Source organism: Oryctolagus cuniculus, chromosome 13, assembly GCF_051225735.1.
Source record: "Oryctolagus cuniculus isolate XC-2025 breed Fujian yellow rabbit chromosome 13, ASM5122573v1, whole genome shotgun sequence".
Lineage (NCBI taxonomy): Eukaryota > Metazoa > Chordata > Mammalia > Lagomorpha > Leporidae > Oryctolagus > Oryctolagus cuniculus.
In genome coordinates this window covers 106,901,492-106,916,042 of record NC_142879.1, presented here as the reverse complement: position 1 = coordinate 106,916,042, position 14,551 = coordinate 106,901,492, and the positions used below count along the sequence as shown (strand labels likewise).

Genomic DNA, 14,551 nt, shown 5'->3' with positions numbered 1-14,551 from the left:
CACTTCCGGGGGGTGGAGGGGGGTGTTTCCGTAAGCGGAAGGTCAGACCACGGCCTCCTCGGGACTCCAGCACGTGCTGCCTGTACACGAACCCTCGGGTGATTCCCTGCGCGCCCGTGGGTCTTCCTTCCCTGTGCAGTAAGGGAACTGATCAGAACACAGCGTTTCCCGGCACCTGTCCTACGTCGTTTCCACGGCAGTAACTGCCAAAATAGAGCTGCTGGGGGGGGGGGGGGGCCTGGTGCGGGGCGTCCCTGTGGTCGGCCACGCTGTTTCCAGAGCCTTACCCGTGGGAACACTGGGGTCATCAAGCTGGTGTCTTTGGCGCTTATAAACAAGCCAGGACTGTTCCCGAAGGGGGGCCACGCCTGCGGTTCACCATGTGGAGCTGTGTCCCACCATTAATCGGGCCCAGATCTGGGGTCCTCCTTTGGACGGAACACTTCCCAGGAGACAGGCCGTCTGGCTGACATAACACCCCCGCCCGCCCGTGACAGCAGAGAGCCCGACAGAGCTGCTCCGGCTGTGTGTGCCCTGAGGCAGGGCGAGGGGCTGCCCGGCCCCTCCAGGAGAGCCGAGGGCCTGCTTCCCTCCACGCTCTGTGTCACCAGGCGTCAGAGGAAGACACAGGCTGCAGCTCCAGCTGAGAGCCCAAAGGACGTGGAGCGTGGCCGTAGCCGGGGCAGCTGTGGGCGAGCAGAGGAGCCCAGCACGCCCAGCCCAGCCCAGCCCGTGCTAGGAACAGCCCGGAAGCCAACATGGCAGGGCCGAGTCCTAGAGCAATGGCCGGGCATGGGAATGCCCTGTCATGCGCTCCATTCAGATTCTGTGTCCAGCGCCGTGTGTCCACTTAGGGTGGCCATGCATCCCAGTCTGCCTGCGGTTCTAAGTGACAGTGGCCGTTAGGATGAGCCAGCAGAGCCATGGTTTTACTCCTGGCAGCACATGAGAGTCACCCTGAGAAGGGGGTGGGGTGTGCAGAACCCTTTCCAGCAGGGGTAGGAGGCCTTGCGGACAGCATTCTCTCTCCGAGGTGATTAGCAGCCCAGGAGAGAACATTGGGCTCCATGAACCCGAGTCCCCGGGTCCCTGTCTCTCCTGGTCTCACAGCCACAGCATCTAGACGCGCTCTGGACACCCACTTCCCTGTGAGCCCTATAGACCCAACAGAGACATATTCAGTCATTCATTCGTAGTCTGCATCCCGCCGGCCCGGAAAATTTGCCTTCCAGTCTCGGTGTTCACAGGAGCCAGCCCGTGGCTGTTCCGGTCATGGCTCGGTGGTGTCCAGAGACAAACCTCCAGGGCTTAACGCAACTCCTTGGCTACCAAGAACCACCTGGGCACTAGCGAGCATCTCCTTATCCTAAACACCAGGGCACTCCAGAACGTTCCTGTGGGTGAGCGCTGGTCTGGTGGTTAAGACGTCCATATCCCACGGCAGAGCACTGGAGTTCGATTCCTGGCTCCGCGTCTGAATCCACTCCCCGCCAGTGTAGACCCTGGGGGCAGGGGTGGTGGCGCAAGTGGTTGGGGCCCTGCTACCCACGTGTCAGACCTTGATTGAGTTCCTGCTCCCGGCACATTGGCCTTGGCCCATCCCCAGACAGTGCAGACTCTGGGGGAGAGGTGATAGGGCCTCTCTCTCTTGCCCTCTCTTCCTTTCAAATAAAAAGTTCAGGAAAAATACGTAATATGAAAAACTAGGCATGGATTTCAGTTTTTTTTTTTTTTTAAGATTGATTATTTATTTGAAAGGTACAGTGAGATCCGCTGGTTCATTCCCCAGATGGCTACAGTGGCCAGGGCTTAGGCTGAAGCCAGAAACCAGGAGCTTCCTCCAGGTCCCCCACATGTGTGGCAGGGGCCCAGGCCCTTGGGCCATCGTCTGCCTTCTTGGGTGCGTTAGCAGGGAACTGGATCAGAAGTGGAGCAGCCAGGACTCAAACCAGGGCCCATATGGGATGCTGGCATCACAGACAGTGACTTAGCTCACTGCACCACAGCGTTGGCCCCAATTTCACAGTTTTCTTACACAAGACTAAACTAACCTTTGAATTCTGTTTTTTCTGCAAACTTTTTGAAGTCCCTCATACACCGCAGGGCATGATAGCACCTGTTGCCATTTCATTTCAGAGGGAAACACTGCACGCGTTCAGGGATGAAAGGCTGAAGTCTCTGTGGGCCTTCTTCCTGTAATGTCAGTCAGGCTGGTCTAAAGGAAAAAACCAGGAAGACAGCTTTCACACATTCAACACGGTGTAGAGGGCAAAGCAGGCAGCACGGCCCCCAAGCGTGCAGGTCAGGGTCACCCAGTGTGAAGGAAGCGTGTCCTGCTCTCTGTCCATGCGATCTGGGGAGGCCCAGACAAGCCGGGGCCTCTCCCCAGGGCTCAGCCCCCCGTGTCGGCCTGGCCCCGGTGAGGCCGGGGGAGCGGGGTCCTGCCTCCCACGCTTCTGCAGTTCTCCCTGCATCCCTGCCCCGCCGGTACACTCAGATCCCTGTTAACCTCAGTATTTTAATTCCTCAGGCCTTCCAGAAGTGTTCCTTTATGGATGTAAACTCAAACAGTTTCGCTGAGCAGCCCCGGGCTGACACTAGGCCGGGCGCCACAGCCCCAGCCAAGGAGAGAAAGGTAACGAGGCAGTGACACGCGTGCCACCGGCCCACGGCCCTCCCCTCCTCGCCCAGCACTAACACAGCTCTCCCCACCGGGCCTTCCCCCTCTCTCTCTCTCTCCCTCCTCTTTGCTAATGAACAGAGACACAGGTTTCCGTGGAGGTGAGCGACGTGTGGCTCAGGCTTCCAGAGAGCGTACTGTAGACAGTACCTTCCCCTCTAGAGAGTCCCCGCCCCTCAAATCAGAGTAGCTCCGGAAGACGGTGCACACGGACCAGAAAACAAATCCGTGTTTAAAAACAGGGGAAAGCTTTATGTTGAGGAAGGACAAGTGACGGGAACACCTGCCTTCCTTCCTGGGCGCGTTCTCACGGAAGCAGGAGTGCTCAGCACCTGCCTGGGGAGGCTGCCCACATCCTCGCCCCCTCTGGCAGTCTTTAAAGTGGGCCTTCGGCATCGTCTTGGTGCGGATACACTGGTGGCTTCCACACGGACGCCCGGGTTCCGAGGCACGGTCTGCCACGTTCCCTACGCACCGCTGGGCTGGTCTCTCCGTGAAGGGGGGCTGGAGCTTGACTGGAGCGGGAGTAGAAGCTTGTTGGAAGCAAGCCTCTGAATCTCAGGAGACAGGCTGCTGGCGACCCACTCGGGCCCTAGCGTTTCTCCCCAGGTACTGCCGCTTAACAACGCAGAGAGCCCGCTTCCCTCCGATAAAGGCAAGGCAGTGGGGGCCTGGGCTCGCAGGAAGCTTGGTGAGGAAGATCCAGGGGCGCCCTGTGGGTGGGCCACCCTGACACCACCAGCCTGTCAGAGTCAGTCCTGGGCTCACAGCATCACAGCCCTTGGGGCCCTGCACCTGCCGTGTAACTGACACGAGGCCCGTAGTTGGGGAGGAGGGCCTGCCTAGGCCTGGGAGAGCTCATCAGATTGCTGCTGACCAGTCCTTGCCTTGCAGACCTCCTCCCAGTTAGAAGTGAGCCTGTGACGCTGGGGACGTACTGCTTGTCCGTCCAGCGTGTGGGATTGCTTAGGGGGCCTTTGAGGACCAATGCTTGGAGGGCCCCTTTCTGTCTGAAACCCTGCTGGGAACTGGGGAGATGCCCCTGGAGACGACGGCTGGGTGTCGCAGACTGCACTCTGGCCAGAGCGGCGAGCTGACCCCCGCTCTCCCATTCGCACACCAGACCCCTTGGGTCTCATGGATCTCAGCCCACAGCAGGTGCAGGTCTCACCGAGTGACGGGCACTCTTCACTCGTCCCCTAGTTTTGCCTTTATTAACCTCTTCCTGGGCTGCCCAGCTGCCCTCCGTAAGTCAGGTGTCCCCTTGAAACCCTTCTCACGTCACCTGGAAGGCCCAGCCCCGTGCCTCGCTGTGACGCAGGTTTGTCTCTACGCGGGGGTCTGTTGCGTGTGCTCCTCCGCTTTCCAGCACCCCCACCCTCGGGACCTGCGAGCAGATAAGAGCGAGCCATAACCATCGTCCACGCTGCTCGAGCTGCGAAGCCCAGGAGAGCGTGTCGGCTTGCCTGCAGAGGTGGCCGAGTTCTCCGGGTGAAATCGGGGTGTCTGCTTTGATGGGTGGATGCGACCTCTAGCCCAGTGACCGAAGTGAAAGACCACGTGACACCCAGACCCAGCGACCTTCCACTGGAGTGGTCCTGGGACCGGATCCCTGCTAAAACACACACATGGCAGGGAGACCCTCAGGATAGTTGACGGCGGGTGCACACACCCTGTGATTGACAAGGGCAGGCGCCAGCCCTAGTTTCTCCTCACACGAGGGTCCGTTCCCAGCAGAATGGGCCCGATCTGTGTGTGGAGTTGAAGCGTGGGGCCAAACGTCCTTGATTGCGCCGCTTGTGCTACCATCTGAATTTAAAGCGGCACCAAAGAAAGTGGTTAAGCTGTGCGGCCGAGCCGTGCACTGTGTGCGGGCTTTGCTGGGGTTGGAGTGGGTGGGAGGAGGGGAGCCCAGGGGACGTGTAGCAGGAGGCGCTGGGTGGCTCCCGCTCCTGGTGCTCGCGGGTGTTTCCTCGGGATGGACACGGCCTGGGTTCTGTGCGTTACTGCTGGCTGTGAATGAGCGTTCCTCCCGTGTTCACCGGGACCATGCGAGCGCTCTGGGTTCACTTGCGCTCAGCCTGGGTCGCTGCGCCGTGCTCCACTGAACGGCCTCCCTGGGCTGGGCCCTGTCCTGCTACTGTCGCCCTTTGTGCCTGGGCTTCCACAGCAGGAAGGCCAGCAGGGACAAGGCCGGGCTGGCACGGCGGGCCAGGGCAGGGAGGGGCCGCGCTGCTGGCTGCTCAGCCCGAGGCCTCGGACACGTCTTCGCTCCGCATCCGCGTGGGGAGGATAACAGCGGAGCCCTGACACGCAGCCTTAGGCTCAGATCCCGCCGCGGCGGCGTGGCCGCCCTGAGTCTGGACCGGGTCCTCGTGGCTGAGCCGCGTCAGGAGGTCATCTTGATGCTGGCACTTTAAGTTCCGGTGCTTGCTTTGCTCATCCCAGGGGACCGCAGCCCACGTCTCGGAAGTGTTCGTGCACAGGTTCCTTAATGGAGGCAGAGACAGGACTGAGATCCCTGCTGGGAGGGGTGTCAACCCCACCCCCCCGTGGAGATCCTCAGTTCACAGACGAGGAGACACGGCCCCCAGTGCCACAGCCAAGCACAGCCCGCACAGGCACCTCCCCGCGGTGCTGGGCTCCTGCCAAGGTGTCCCACAGAGGCTGAGCCGCAGTGGGCCGGCCCGTCTGTCTTTCTCCTCGCGCCCAGGCCGCCCCCGACCTGTAGTTCCCTCATTGAGGTTTCCGTGTGCGCAAACCCAGGGCATTTCCTGCAGCTGGCGGACAAAGCGCTGCCAGGCAGGCAGAGCAGTCGGCCTCACCCCCACGTGTTCAGAGGGCGCCTGGCCCACGGGCTTCGGAAGTGTGATTACAGGAGGCGCTTAGTGGGAGAGCACGGTGAGGGGTGGCCCGTGCCGTAACGTGTCCTGCACTGTTCTGCCAGAGCTCGGAGCTTCCCCATGAAGACGCGTGGAAATCTGAGCTTGCGCGCCCGCACGGCCCCCACACGGCCTCGCCACAGGTGAGCCCCTCAGGCCCGTGCTGCACCTGCTAGCCGTGCACATGAATTCCCAGCCTGGCAGCCGCATCCGACTAACGTGTGTGGTTTCCCTCCCCGCTCCCCTCCCTCTCAGGTCGCGGCAGGGGCTCTGAGCCCTGGTGGCGCCCCCAGCCGGGACACAGGCAAGAACGGTGTTCCTGATGCGTCCACAGCTGCAGAATCCAAACCCGACGTGTCGGGGAAGGAGAGCTCCATACCCGGTGACGCTAGAAACTTCCAGAAACGCGCGGTGGAGGCCAGTCTCAGCGTCTCCAGCGTGAGCTCATTAGAAGACGAGCGAAGCAAACGACCGGCCGTGGCAGGGCCGCAGCTCCCCACGCCGGGCCTGGAGCCTCAGAACTACGGAAAGACCCAGGAGAGAGAGCAAGAACGAGGGGAGCACACAGGAAGGGCCCACGTTCCCTCCCTGACCCCAGCGACAGAGCTGGCTCAAGCCCCAGGCCTGGAGGCGCCGCCGACAGGGGTGGGCCAAGTTGTCCTCAGACCCAAAGGGGCCAGGCACGTGCCCGTGCCACCCGCCGAGAACGGGGACCCGACCCCGGGCCCCCCGAGCGAGGGCAACATCGCCTTCATGATCACCAGGACGGCCGTGCAGGCGCTGTCCAGCGGCGAGGTGCAGGACATCGTGAGCCGCAAGGGGGAGGAGGTGCAGACGGTGACCATCGACGGCAGGCGGGAGGGGCCGGGGCCCGAGGAGCCCGTCGTGTGCCTGGACAGGAAGCCCGTCATCATCATCTTCGACGAGCCCATGGACATCCGCTCTGCCTACAAGAGGCTGTCCACCATTTTCGAGGAATGCGACGAGGAGTTGGAGAGAATGATGACAGAGGAGAAGATAGAGGAGGAGGAAGAGGAGGAGAATGGGGACCCCGTCCAGAGCAGTTCCGCCCCCGGGCCTGCCTCCACGGTGGCCTCAGGCACTCTGGGGACAGCACAGCCCGCCGAGAGCCCGTTCCCGCTGCCCTCGCCGCTGGTGGCAGGGAGCAGGGCCCCCAGGAAAGCCGACCTGAACGAGTCGGGCCCGGGAGACGCTCTGAGTCCCGAGGGCAGGGGCGATGCAGCCGACGAGCAGTTTGACAGCCCCAAGAAGAAGTTCAAATTCAAGTTCCCCAAAAAGCAGCTGGCCGCGCTCACGCAGGCGATCCGCACCGGCACCAGAACAGGGAAGAAGACGCTGCAGGTGGTGGTGTACGAGGAGGAGGAGGAAGACGGCACCCTGAAGCAGCACAAGGAAGCCCGGCGCTTCGAAATCCCCAGCTCGCAGCCCGAGGGGGCGCTCGAGGGCCCGGCCCAGAGCTCACGGACCGAGGAGATCCGGAAGAACACCTACCGGACCTTGGACAGCCTGGAGCAGACCATCAAACAGCTGGAAAACACCATCAGCGAGATGAGCCCCCGAGCCCTCGCCGACTCCGCCCACGCGGCCCACGGGCCCCCTCCCCACACCCTGCTAGTGCGGGATGACGTGCCCACTGCCCCAGAGCCCCCCACGCCAGTACCGCCAGCTCCGCGTAAGGTACCGTGGTCTGGCGTGGAGCGAAGCGGCAGCCGCTTTCCTAAATCTGCCAATAATTGCCCTTAGCAGAAGGTGTCTGGTGATTCAGTCGCTTCCTAGCGGGCAGCTCGCGTGGTTGTGGGTGCTGGTGCTGGTGTTGTCTGTGCGCCGCGAGGCCCCGTCTGTCCTGCTGTCTCCCCACCTGCCAGTCCAGCGGCCTTAGGTGTCTAACAGCTAATCGAGTGTGTGTGCACCTGCGGCTGAGCGGTGTCGGGGACACGCCAGGGTGCTGGGTCCGCCGTGTGCTGTGGAGATGGACGATTGCTCTGGTACTCACATTAAAATCCGTTGGATCAGTAGTGAGCGGTGGATTCTGTCTGGTTCTTCCGATTAACCCCAGTCGGTGTCTCCTCCGTCTCTCCTGCATGCCGGGCGGGGGCTCTGCACCTCGGGCTTCTCAGCACACAGTAGGGCAGCCTCCGGGACAAGGCGCTCATACTCTCCCCTTCCCCCGTCTCGCCGCTCTTTCCCGCAGGGCTCCGGCGGGACCCCCCAGACCAGCAGAATGCCAGTGCCCCTGACTTCCAAGAGCAGACCCGGGAGCCTGGACAAAGCCGGCAAGCCGTCCAAGCTGCAGGACCCGCGCCAGTACCGCCAGGTAGTTTTGCCTTAACCCCCAACTTGGACGGACACTATCGCGGTTCAGCAAGCCGTAGCGTAGAGCAGTGCGGCCGGCGGCCGGCGGGCTCGGGTGGGCACGAGGCAGGGCTAGCAGCCGCTGTTGGAGCCCTCTCCACGCTCTTGCACGCTCGCGACGAGACAGCCTTGACGTTGGCGACTCCACGTTTTAACTGTGCGCGCGCTGCCAGGCCCGCTGGCTTTGCCCTGAGCGTGCGACCAGGACACCAGGGAGAGACAAGCCCAGCTGTGCGCACGCGGCCCTCGGTCCCACACTAACGTCCTTGAGTCAGCAGCGCCTTAACTCTGCCGGGGGGGTGGGGGGCGCCGGTTCTCGGCTCCCTGTGCTGTGCACCTGGGGGGAGGGGGCTCTGGCAGGTGCACGGCACAGACAGCTCAGGCCTGGACACGGTGGTGGTGTGTCTGTGAGTGGCTCCCGGGCGGGCCGTGCTGTCCCTGTGAGGGGCTCGCGGCCGGCTTCTGACCCTGTCTCCCCCTCCCCCGCCGTCTCTGTTTGCAGGCCAATGGAAGTGCTAAGAAAGCTGGTGGGGACTTTAAGCCTACCTCTCCCTCCTTGCCTGCCTCTAAGATCCCTGCCCTGTCCCCCAGCTCTGGGAAAAGCGGTTCTCTCCCCTCTAGCGGTGACGGCTCCAGCCTCCCTAACGCGCCCGCTCCTAAGCCATCGGCCGCTTCTAACCCTCTCAGCCCCTCCGCAGGACGGCCCGCCCCCGCCGCCTCCCTCATCCCCTCCGCCTCTAACGGCGCCTCCAAGTTGGCGCACGCAGGGAAAGGCCAGCACCTGCCGCTGCCCCCGCAGACTCACAACGGCCGCGCCGCCCCTCCCGCGCCCTCCGCCTCCCCCGCCTCCCCCCCCTCCCTGAGTCACGGCGCCAAGGGCGCCCGGACGCTGCTGGGCCCTGGCCTTGCCGGCTACAAGGCGCAGAACGGAGGTTCCAGCAAGACCGCGCCCGTCGCCGCCAAGGAGAGCGCCTAGTCCGGGGCGCCGGGCCGGGAGCACGGAGCCCGCAGCCGCCGCCCGCCTCTCCACCCGGTCGCTGTCGTGATTCCGCGTGTTGCCCGTCCGTGCCAGTGCCCCCGTGAAGTGAGCGTGTGTCTGTCGCCGGGGAGGGTGAGGCGCAGGTGCGTGCGTGCGTGCGTGCGTGCGAGAGAGACCCGAAGACGCGCGCCAGGCGTGTGAAGCAGCGTGAAGCCGGCATCGCGCGTGTTTTGTATGAAACTATGTTTCCCATCGGAGACTGGAAGCCATCAGAGGTGCCCGAGTGTGACTATACAAAGCGTGAAACAGTCTACGGAAGTTCCTTTTATTTTAGTGTTAGAGCTTTATTACAGATTTCTATTTTTGTCAGAACTTCATGGTTCCTTTCGAGATCTTTTTTGCCAAGACATTTTGATACTGGAGCATCGTACACGCACCTGCCCTGCGCTCCACGCCGAGCGGGCGGGCTGCCGTGGGCGCCTTGGAGAGGGCGCTGGGGACGCTGGCCGGGGGCCGTGCGCTCCGCTTGCTGCCCGCTTCCCTCTCGCTTCCTCCCCTCCCCTCCTCCCCCTCCTCCTCTCCCCGTCCCGTCCTCTCCCGCCTCCTGCTCCCTGTCCCCCTCTTCCCCTCTTCCCCCTCCTCCTCTCCCTCTCCCCCTCCTCCCCCTCCCCCGTCCTCTCCCTCCTCCACTCCCCTCCTCCTCTCCCCCTCCCCGTTCTCTCCCTCCTCCTCCTCTCCCTCCTCCCCCTTTCCCTCCTCCCCTCCTCCTCTCCCCCTCCCTGTCCTCTCCCTCCTCCTCCCCCTTCCCCCTCCTTCTCTCCCTCCTCCCCTCCTCCCGCTCCCTCTCCCCCTCCTCCCCCTCCTCCTCCCTCCTCCTCCCTCCTCCTCCCGCTCCCTTTCCCCCTTCTCCCCCTCCCCCCACTCCCTCTCCTCCCCCTCCCCCTCTTCCTCCTCCTCCCCCTCCCCCGTCCTCTCCCTCCTCCACTCCCCTCCCCCTCCTCCTCTCCCCCTCTCCGTCCTCTCCCTCCTCCTCCTCTCCCTCCTCCCCCTTTCCCTCCTCCCCTCCTCCACTCCCCTCCTCCTCTCCCCCTCCCCGTCCTCTCCCTCCTCCTCCTCTCCCTCCTCCCCCTTTCCCTTCTCCCCTCCTCCTCTCCCCCTCCCTGTCCTCTCCCTCCTCCTCCCCCTTCCCCCTCCTTCTCTCCCTCCTCCCGCTCCCTCTCCCCCTCCTCCCCCTCCTCCTCCCTCCTCCTCCCTCCTCCTCCCTTCCCCCTCTCCCTCCTCCCCTCCCACTCTCCCTCCTCCCCTCTCCCTCCTCCCCTCCCCCTCCTCCCCCTCCTCCCCCTCCTTTTTAAACACAGATCCTCTCATCATGGTCTGCAGCATCTAACCCCTTCCTTGGTTTTCCGACACCGAGTCAGCCACGCTCTTGCGTTGTGGATGTGAAATGCGCAGCGTGCGGTGGTGTACGCGATGCCGTTCTGTGACTGTATCCATAGAGACAGAACCCGAGTCCTGTAGGTGCCGGCACGGAGGAGCCCACACCAAAGTGAATTTCTATGCATGCTCGGCAGGGTCGGGCGCCTGGGCAGGAGGAGCCTCTCCAGACGTTTTTAGAAGCACCAAGTTTGCACAGCGCGAGTGTTTTTGTAAATAAGTGAATTTGTACAACAGTCATGTAATATACAGAACTGTAAGCAGAGACTTTGCAAAACGAAATAAAGGGCTGCATGCTTATTTTTTGTACCTTGTCGCCATAGCGGCTTCTGCCCAAGAACGCGGGGTCACTGCTACGGAGCCACGCGGGGGGCTTTGCGGGCCTGAAGAGGGACCGCAGCCGCCAGCGAGCGCCAGAGGGGACGGGGACTCGCTGGGTGGCGAACCCGCGCCACGCCGCCCTCCTCCACCAGGGGGCGCCCACTCCTGTGTCTAAGATTTCCAGTAGCAGCTAAGGTAGAAATAAAATGTCTTTCTCACTGGCATGTGTGTGTGTGAGGGAGTTGTCGGCTCTAAGGAGGGCCGTGGTGCGGAGGGCGCCGTGCCAGCTGACACACGGGCAGACCGTGGGGGTAACCCGAGCTGGCCGCCTGCAGGACCTTGAACCTGATGGGTGGATGCAGAGCGCAGACATCCGCGCAGCCCCACAGCCGGGCCTCGTATCCGCACAGGGCTCGTGTCGCACCTGGCTGCCCACGTTCCAGCCACCACCCAGACCCTCCGCAGTGGGCGATTCACGTTGGCAGTCCTGGCACACGGGCAGCTCCCGCTGGGTCGCGGGGACACGGTGTGTTCTCCGGGTTAAGGATCGGCTCCGTGCTGACCTGCCCCGCCTCAGGGAGGCCCAGCGGTGTCACCTGGACCTCAGGGGAGGGGAGAAACGGCCCCACCTGGAGGGCGCAAGCCCAGGTGTGCACCGGCTCACCAGAAAGGCGCCTGCCGTAAATTGGCCCGGCACCCACGTGGGCCTGACAGGAGCTGCTGAAACCCGGCCGTGCCCTTCCCCTGTGAGTTCAGACTGCGCCCCCCGACCCCCTTGTGCGTGTCTGCGGCACAGCTGGCTCCCGTGTCTCGGCCCCACACCCACCACTGCTGACCGCTCCCTCCACGGGCTCAGCCCCGAGGCCACGCCCAGGGGCCCGTGAAGCCAGCCAGTCTCCTCCCTGGCTCACTCCCCACCTGGGGCCGGAGCTCCCGGCCGCCCTGGGCTCCCCTCGGCCCCTCGGCCCGCCGCCCCTCCGGGCTCTGCGGGTAAGGCCCTAGGTTTCCTGTTTCTGGGTGTTTTTTTGGTTCCACGTCCTAGTTGGGTCTCGCCGGACCGGCACACCTGCCAGGGCTGTTTTAACTTGGCGGCCGCTCAACCAGGAGACACAACCTGTGCTGGTAAAAATCCCCACAAAACCGCACCTCCTCGGACATCTGGGGGGGGGGGGGCTGCGGGGGCGGGGGCGAGCGGCCGGCTTTTTGCGTTGTATTAGACTCTTAGCACCCTGTTTTTTAAGTTCCACTAATGACTCATTGTGTAGGAAAAAGATTCCTACAGGCAGGCGGCCAGGGGGTTCATTCAACCTGCAGCAGGCAGGCATGGGGCCCCCCCCCCGCGGTGGGGACCTTGGTGCCGTGTCCCGGCTGTGACCAGGGTGGGTTCTGGGTTCCCCCTCTGGGGATGGGGAGTTAGTAATGGGACCTACCTCCTAGGGCTATTGGGAGGGTTAAGTCTGAGTAACACAGAACTCTGAAGACCACACGTGTCGGGCTGGGGCGGCCCCTACCCCCCCGCAGGGTCCAAGCGGGGTCTCTGATGTCCCCCAGCGGCATTGAACCCCTGCAGAGTTCCTGGTGGCGGGAAACGCTGCTTTCCTTCCATGAGGCTGTTTGCATTTGGGATTCTTTCCAAAGTAAAAAAAAAAAAAAAAAAAAAGTCCCCTCCCCCCCACCGCACAGACTCACGGAAGCCCAGGCTGGGACATGCAACTCTCCCAGGCCTGCAAAGACCAAGGCAGTGCACCTACCCGGCCCCCCACCCCCAGGGACGCTGGCAGCAGGTGTGGCCACCCCACCAAGAGTCCCTCCTTCTCCCACACCTGAGGGCAGCCAGGGGCCTCCTGGAGGGCGGCGAGCAGGTGCCGCACCCCTGCTGTTCAGCCAGAGTCTCCGGGAACGCTGGCTGGGAAGACCACGGGCGACCACGCACGCCCTGGTCCCCGCTCCCGAGACACAAGTCGCCTCCTCAACGATGAGACCCCGAGGGAGGGTCCCAGGCCCTGCCAGAGCGCGTGTTCACCTGGCCCTCCTGGGGCAGACCCCTCGTCCCCCCCAGCCCCACCCCAGTGACTGCAGAGGCGGGAAGGTGAAACCGCGCTCCACTCCCTGCCAAGGAGGCCACCCTGCTTCCTGGGCACACCGCAGGCTGGCACAAATTCCTATATAAAAAGAGTGATGTATTAGTCAGAGAGAGGTCTTCCGTCTGCTGGCTCGCTCCCCAAATGGCCGCATCGGCTGGAGCTGGGCCGATCCGAAGCCAGGAGCTGGGAGCTTCTTCCATCAGAGCTGGATTGGAAGTGGAGCAGCCAGGACTTGAACCGGTGCCCATATGGGATGCCGGCACTGCAGCGGCGGCTTTACCTGCTATGCCACAGCACCTGCCCCATCTAATTTTTTTTTGTAACATTGCCAGCATTTAGAGAGAGCGCCCCATCCTTGGGTCCAGCAGGCGCCGTCTGTCAGGAGCCAGGTGCATCGAGGTGTTTCACAGGTGTTCAACATCCCTGCCTTAATCGACACACATGCCCTGCGGGGAAGCCGCCCTGGAGACGGCCTGGGGCTGGGAAGGGCTCTGGGGTGAGGCCGCGGCCTCGGGCGCGGGACCCTGGGGGTCTGCTCCAGGGGAGGGTCCCTTCTGGTGCTCCTTGCAAAGAGTGGGCCGTTTTCTTCCATGGATCCAATCGCTGAGCAGACCGGGGTCAGCCATTCGCACTGGGCTTATTGCACTGTGCGCTGTGGCCACCTCACCTTCAGGTGGTGGGCAGGTGACGGTGGGTTGGTACCTGGGATTCGCTTTCCCATCAATCCCCAGGTGGGCAGCTACATCTGGCAGGTGCAGGCCAGGCACCTGCCAGGAGGAAGGCCCCATCCCTCCTGGGCTAGCCTGGCCACCTGCCAGCCAAGCCTGGCTCCGCCTCCCTCTGGGCCCCGCCCCGCCACTGACGCTGGTGCCTGTCTGCCTGCACTGCACCTGCTGCGGTCCCGGGGTTAGCTTCTGAAAAGTTCTTGGGGTCCGGCTCCTCCGTGGGGTCCAGCACTTCAGCCCCTCAGAGTCAGCCTTTGAAATTCGGGGTCAAGCCTCCATTCTGTGGGATGCACCGGTGTTTTGTCCGGGATGAACGTCCCTGCTGCCTGTGACACCACACAATGCCTGAATGTTGCCACACATATGGATGACAAACGTGTCGCACAGCTTAGCAGGGCTCAGCAGCCACGACCGCTGATCACAAATGGCCAAGGCCGCCACCCAAAGGAAGCTGGGTAGGGTTCAATGCTGGGATTCCATTGCTCATGCAGGGGTGGGGCTGGCACCTGCTCCCCAGGCAGCTCCTTGCAGCCCACCAGCCACCATGACCTGCACCTGCTGGGTGGGTGACAATGGCACCTGTCACTCTGACGCTGAACTTTGCAACCCCCTACCTGGGGGCAGCAGCACGTGGGGGGCTCCGTGTCCTCGTGAGCTCGGGTTGTTGGCAGGCTGCTGATGTTGAGGGTGTTGGAGGGTCTTGGGGGTGATTGAAGGACCCGACTTCTGCAAAGCACACACGGAGCCCCTCCCCAGGCCTCTGCAAGGGCCCCCACCAGGGGTCCCTGCCTCTTGGTGACCTAGGCACATTGAGTTGCGTTTGTCGCGGAGGTCCCGTATGGTGGCGGGTTGTGTTTTAGTGACGCATTTCACACACTGCCCCCAGTCCCTATTCTCGCAGAGCAGAAAGAAGTGCCGGGAGACCCCCATGGGAGGGGACCGGTGGGAGGGGGACTTGTGTCCGGGGCGGGATGGTTCAGAAATGGAGACAGCCATGGTTGATGGCCACACGGGAGGCAAAAATCAGGGTAAGACCAGGGGTCGCGAGGGCGGCTGGGGGGTCCTTGAGCACA

The 14,551-nt window shown here is 63.2% G+C and overlaps 1 protein-coding gene across 27 annotated transcripts in view; it reads left to right on the top strand.

The window, feature by feature from the left end:
- KIAA1217 (KIAA1217 ortholog) overlaps positions 1–9,577 on the top strand; it is a 657,029-nt gene extending 647,452 nt beyond the window's left edge. For 8 of the 27 annotated variants that reach the window (XM_070056129.2, XM_089312459.1, XM_089312460.1 and 5 more), the window contains 5 exons: positions 2,531–2,635; positions 5,628–5,705; positions 5,818–7,260; positions 7,775–7,897; positions 8,438–9,576. In XM_070056129.2, the coding sequence (XP_069912230.1) occupies positions 2,531–2,635; positions 5,628–5,705; positions 5,818–7,260; positions 7,775–7,897; positions 8,438–8,911 (2,223 nt within the window). In that variant the 3' untranslated portion in view covers positions 8,912–9,576. Of the gene's footprint in view, positions 1–2,530; positions 2,636–5,627; positions 5,706–5,817; positions 7,261–7,774 lie in introns of all 27 variants that reach the window. The other 19 variants (XM_070056134.2, XM_070056132.2, XM_089312461.1 and 16 more) reach the window with 11 other exon arrangements.
- The last annotated feature ends 4,974 nt before the right edge of the window (positions 9,578–14,551 follow it).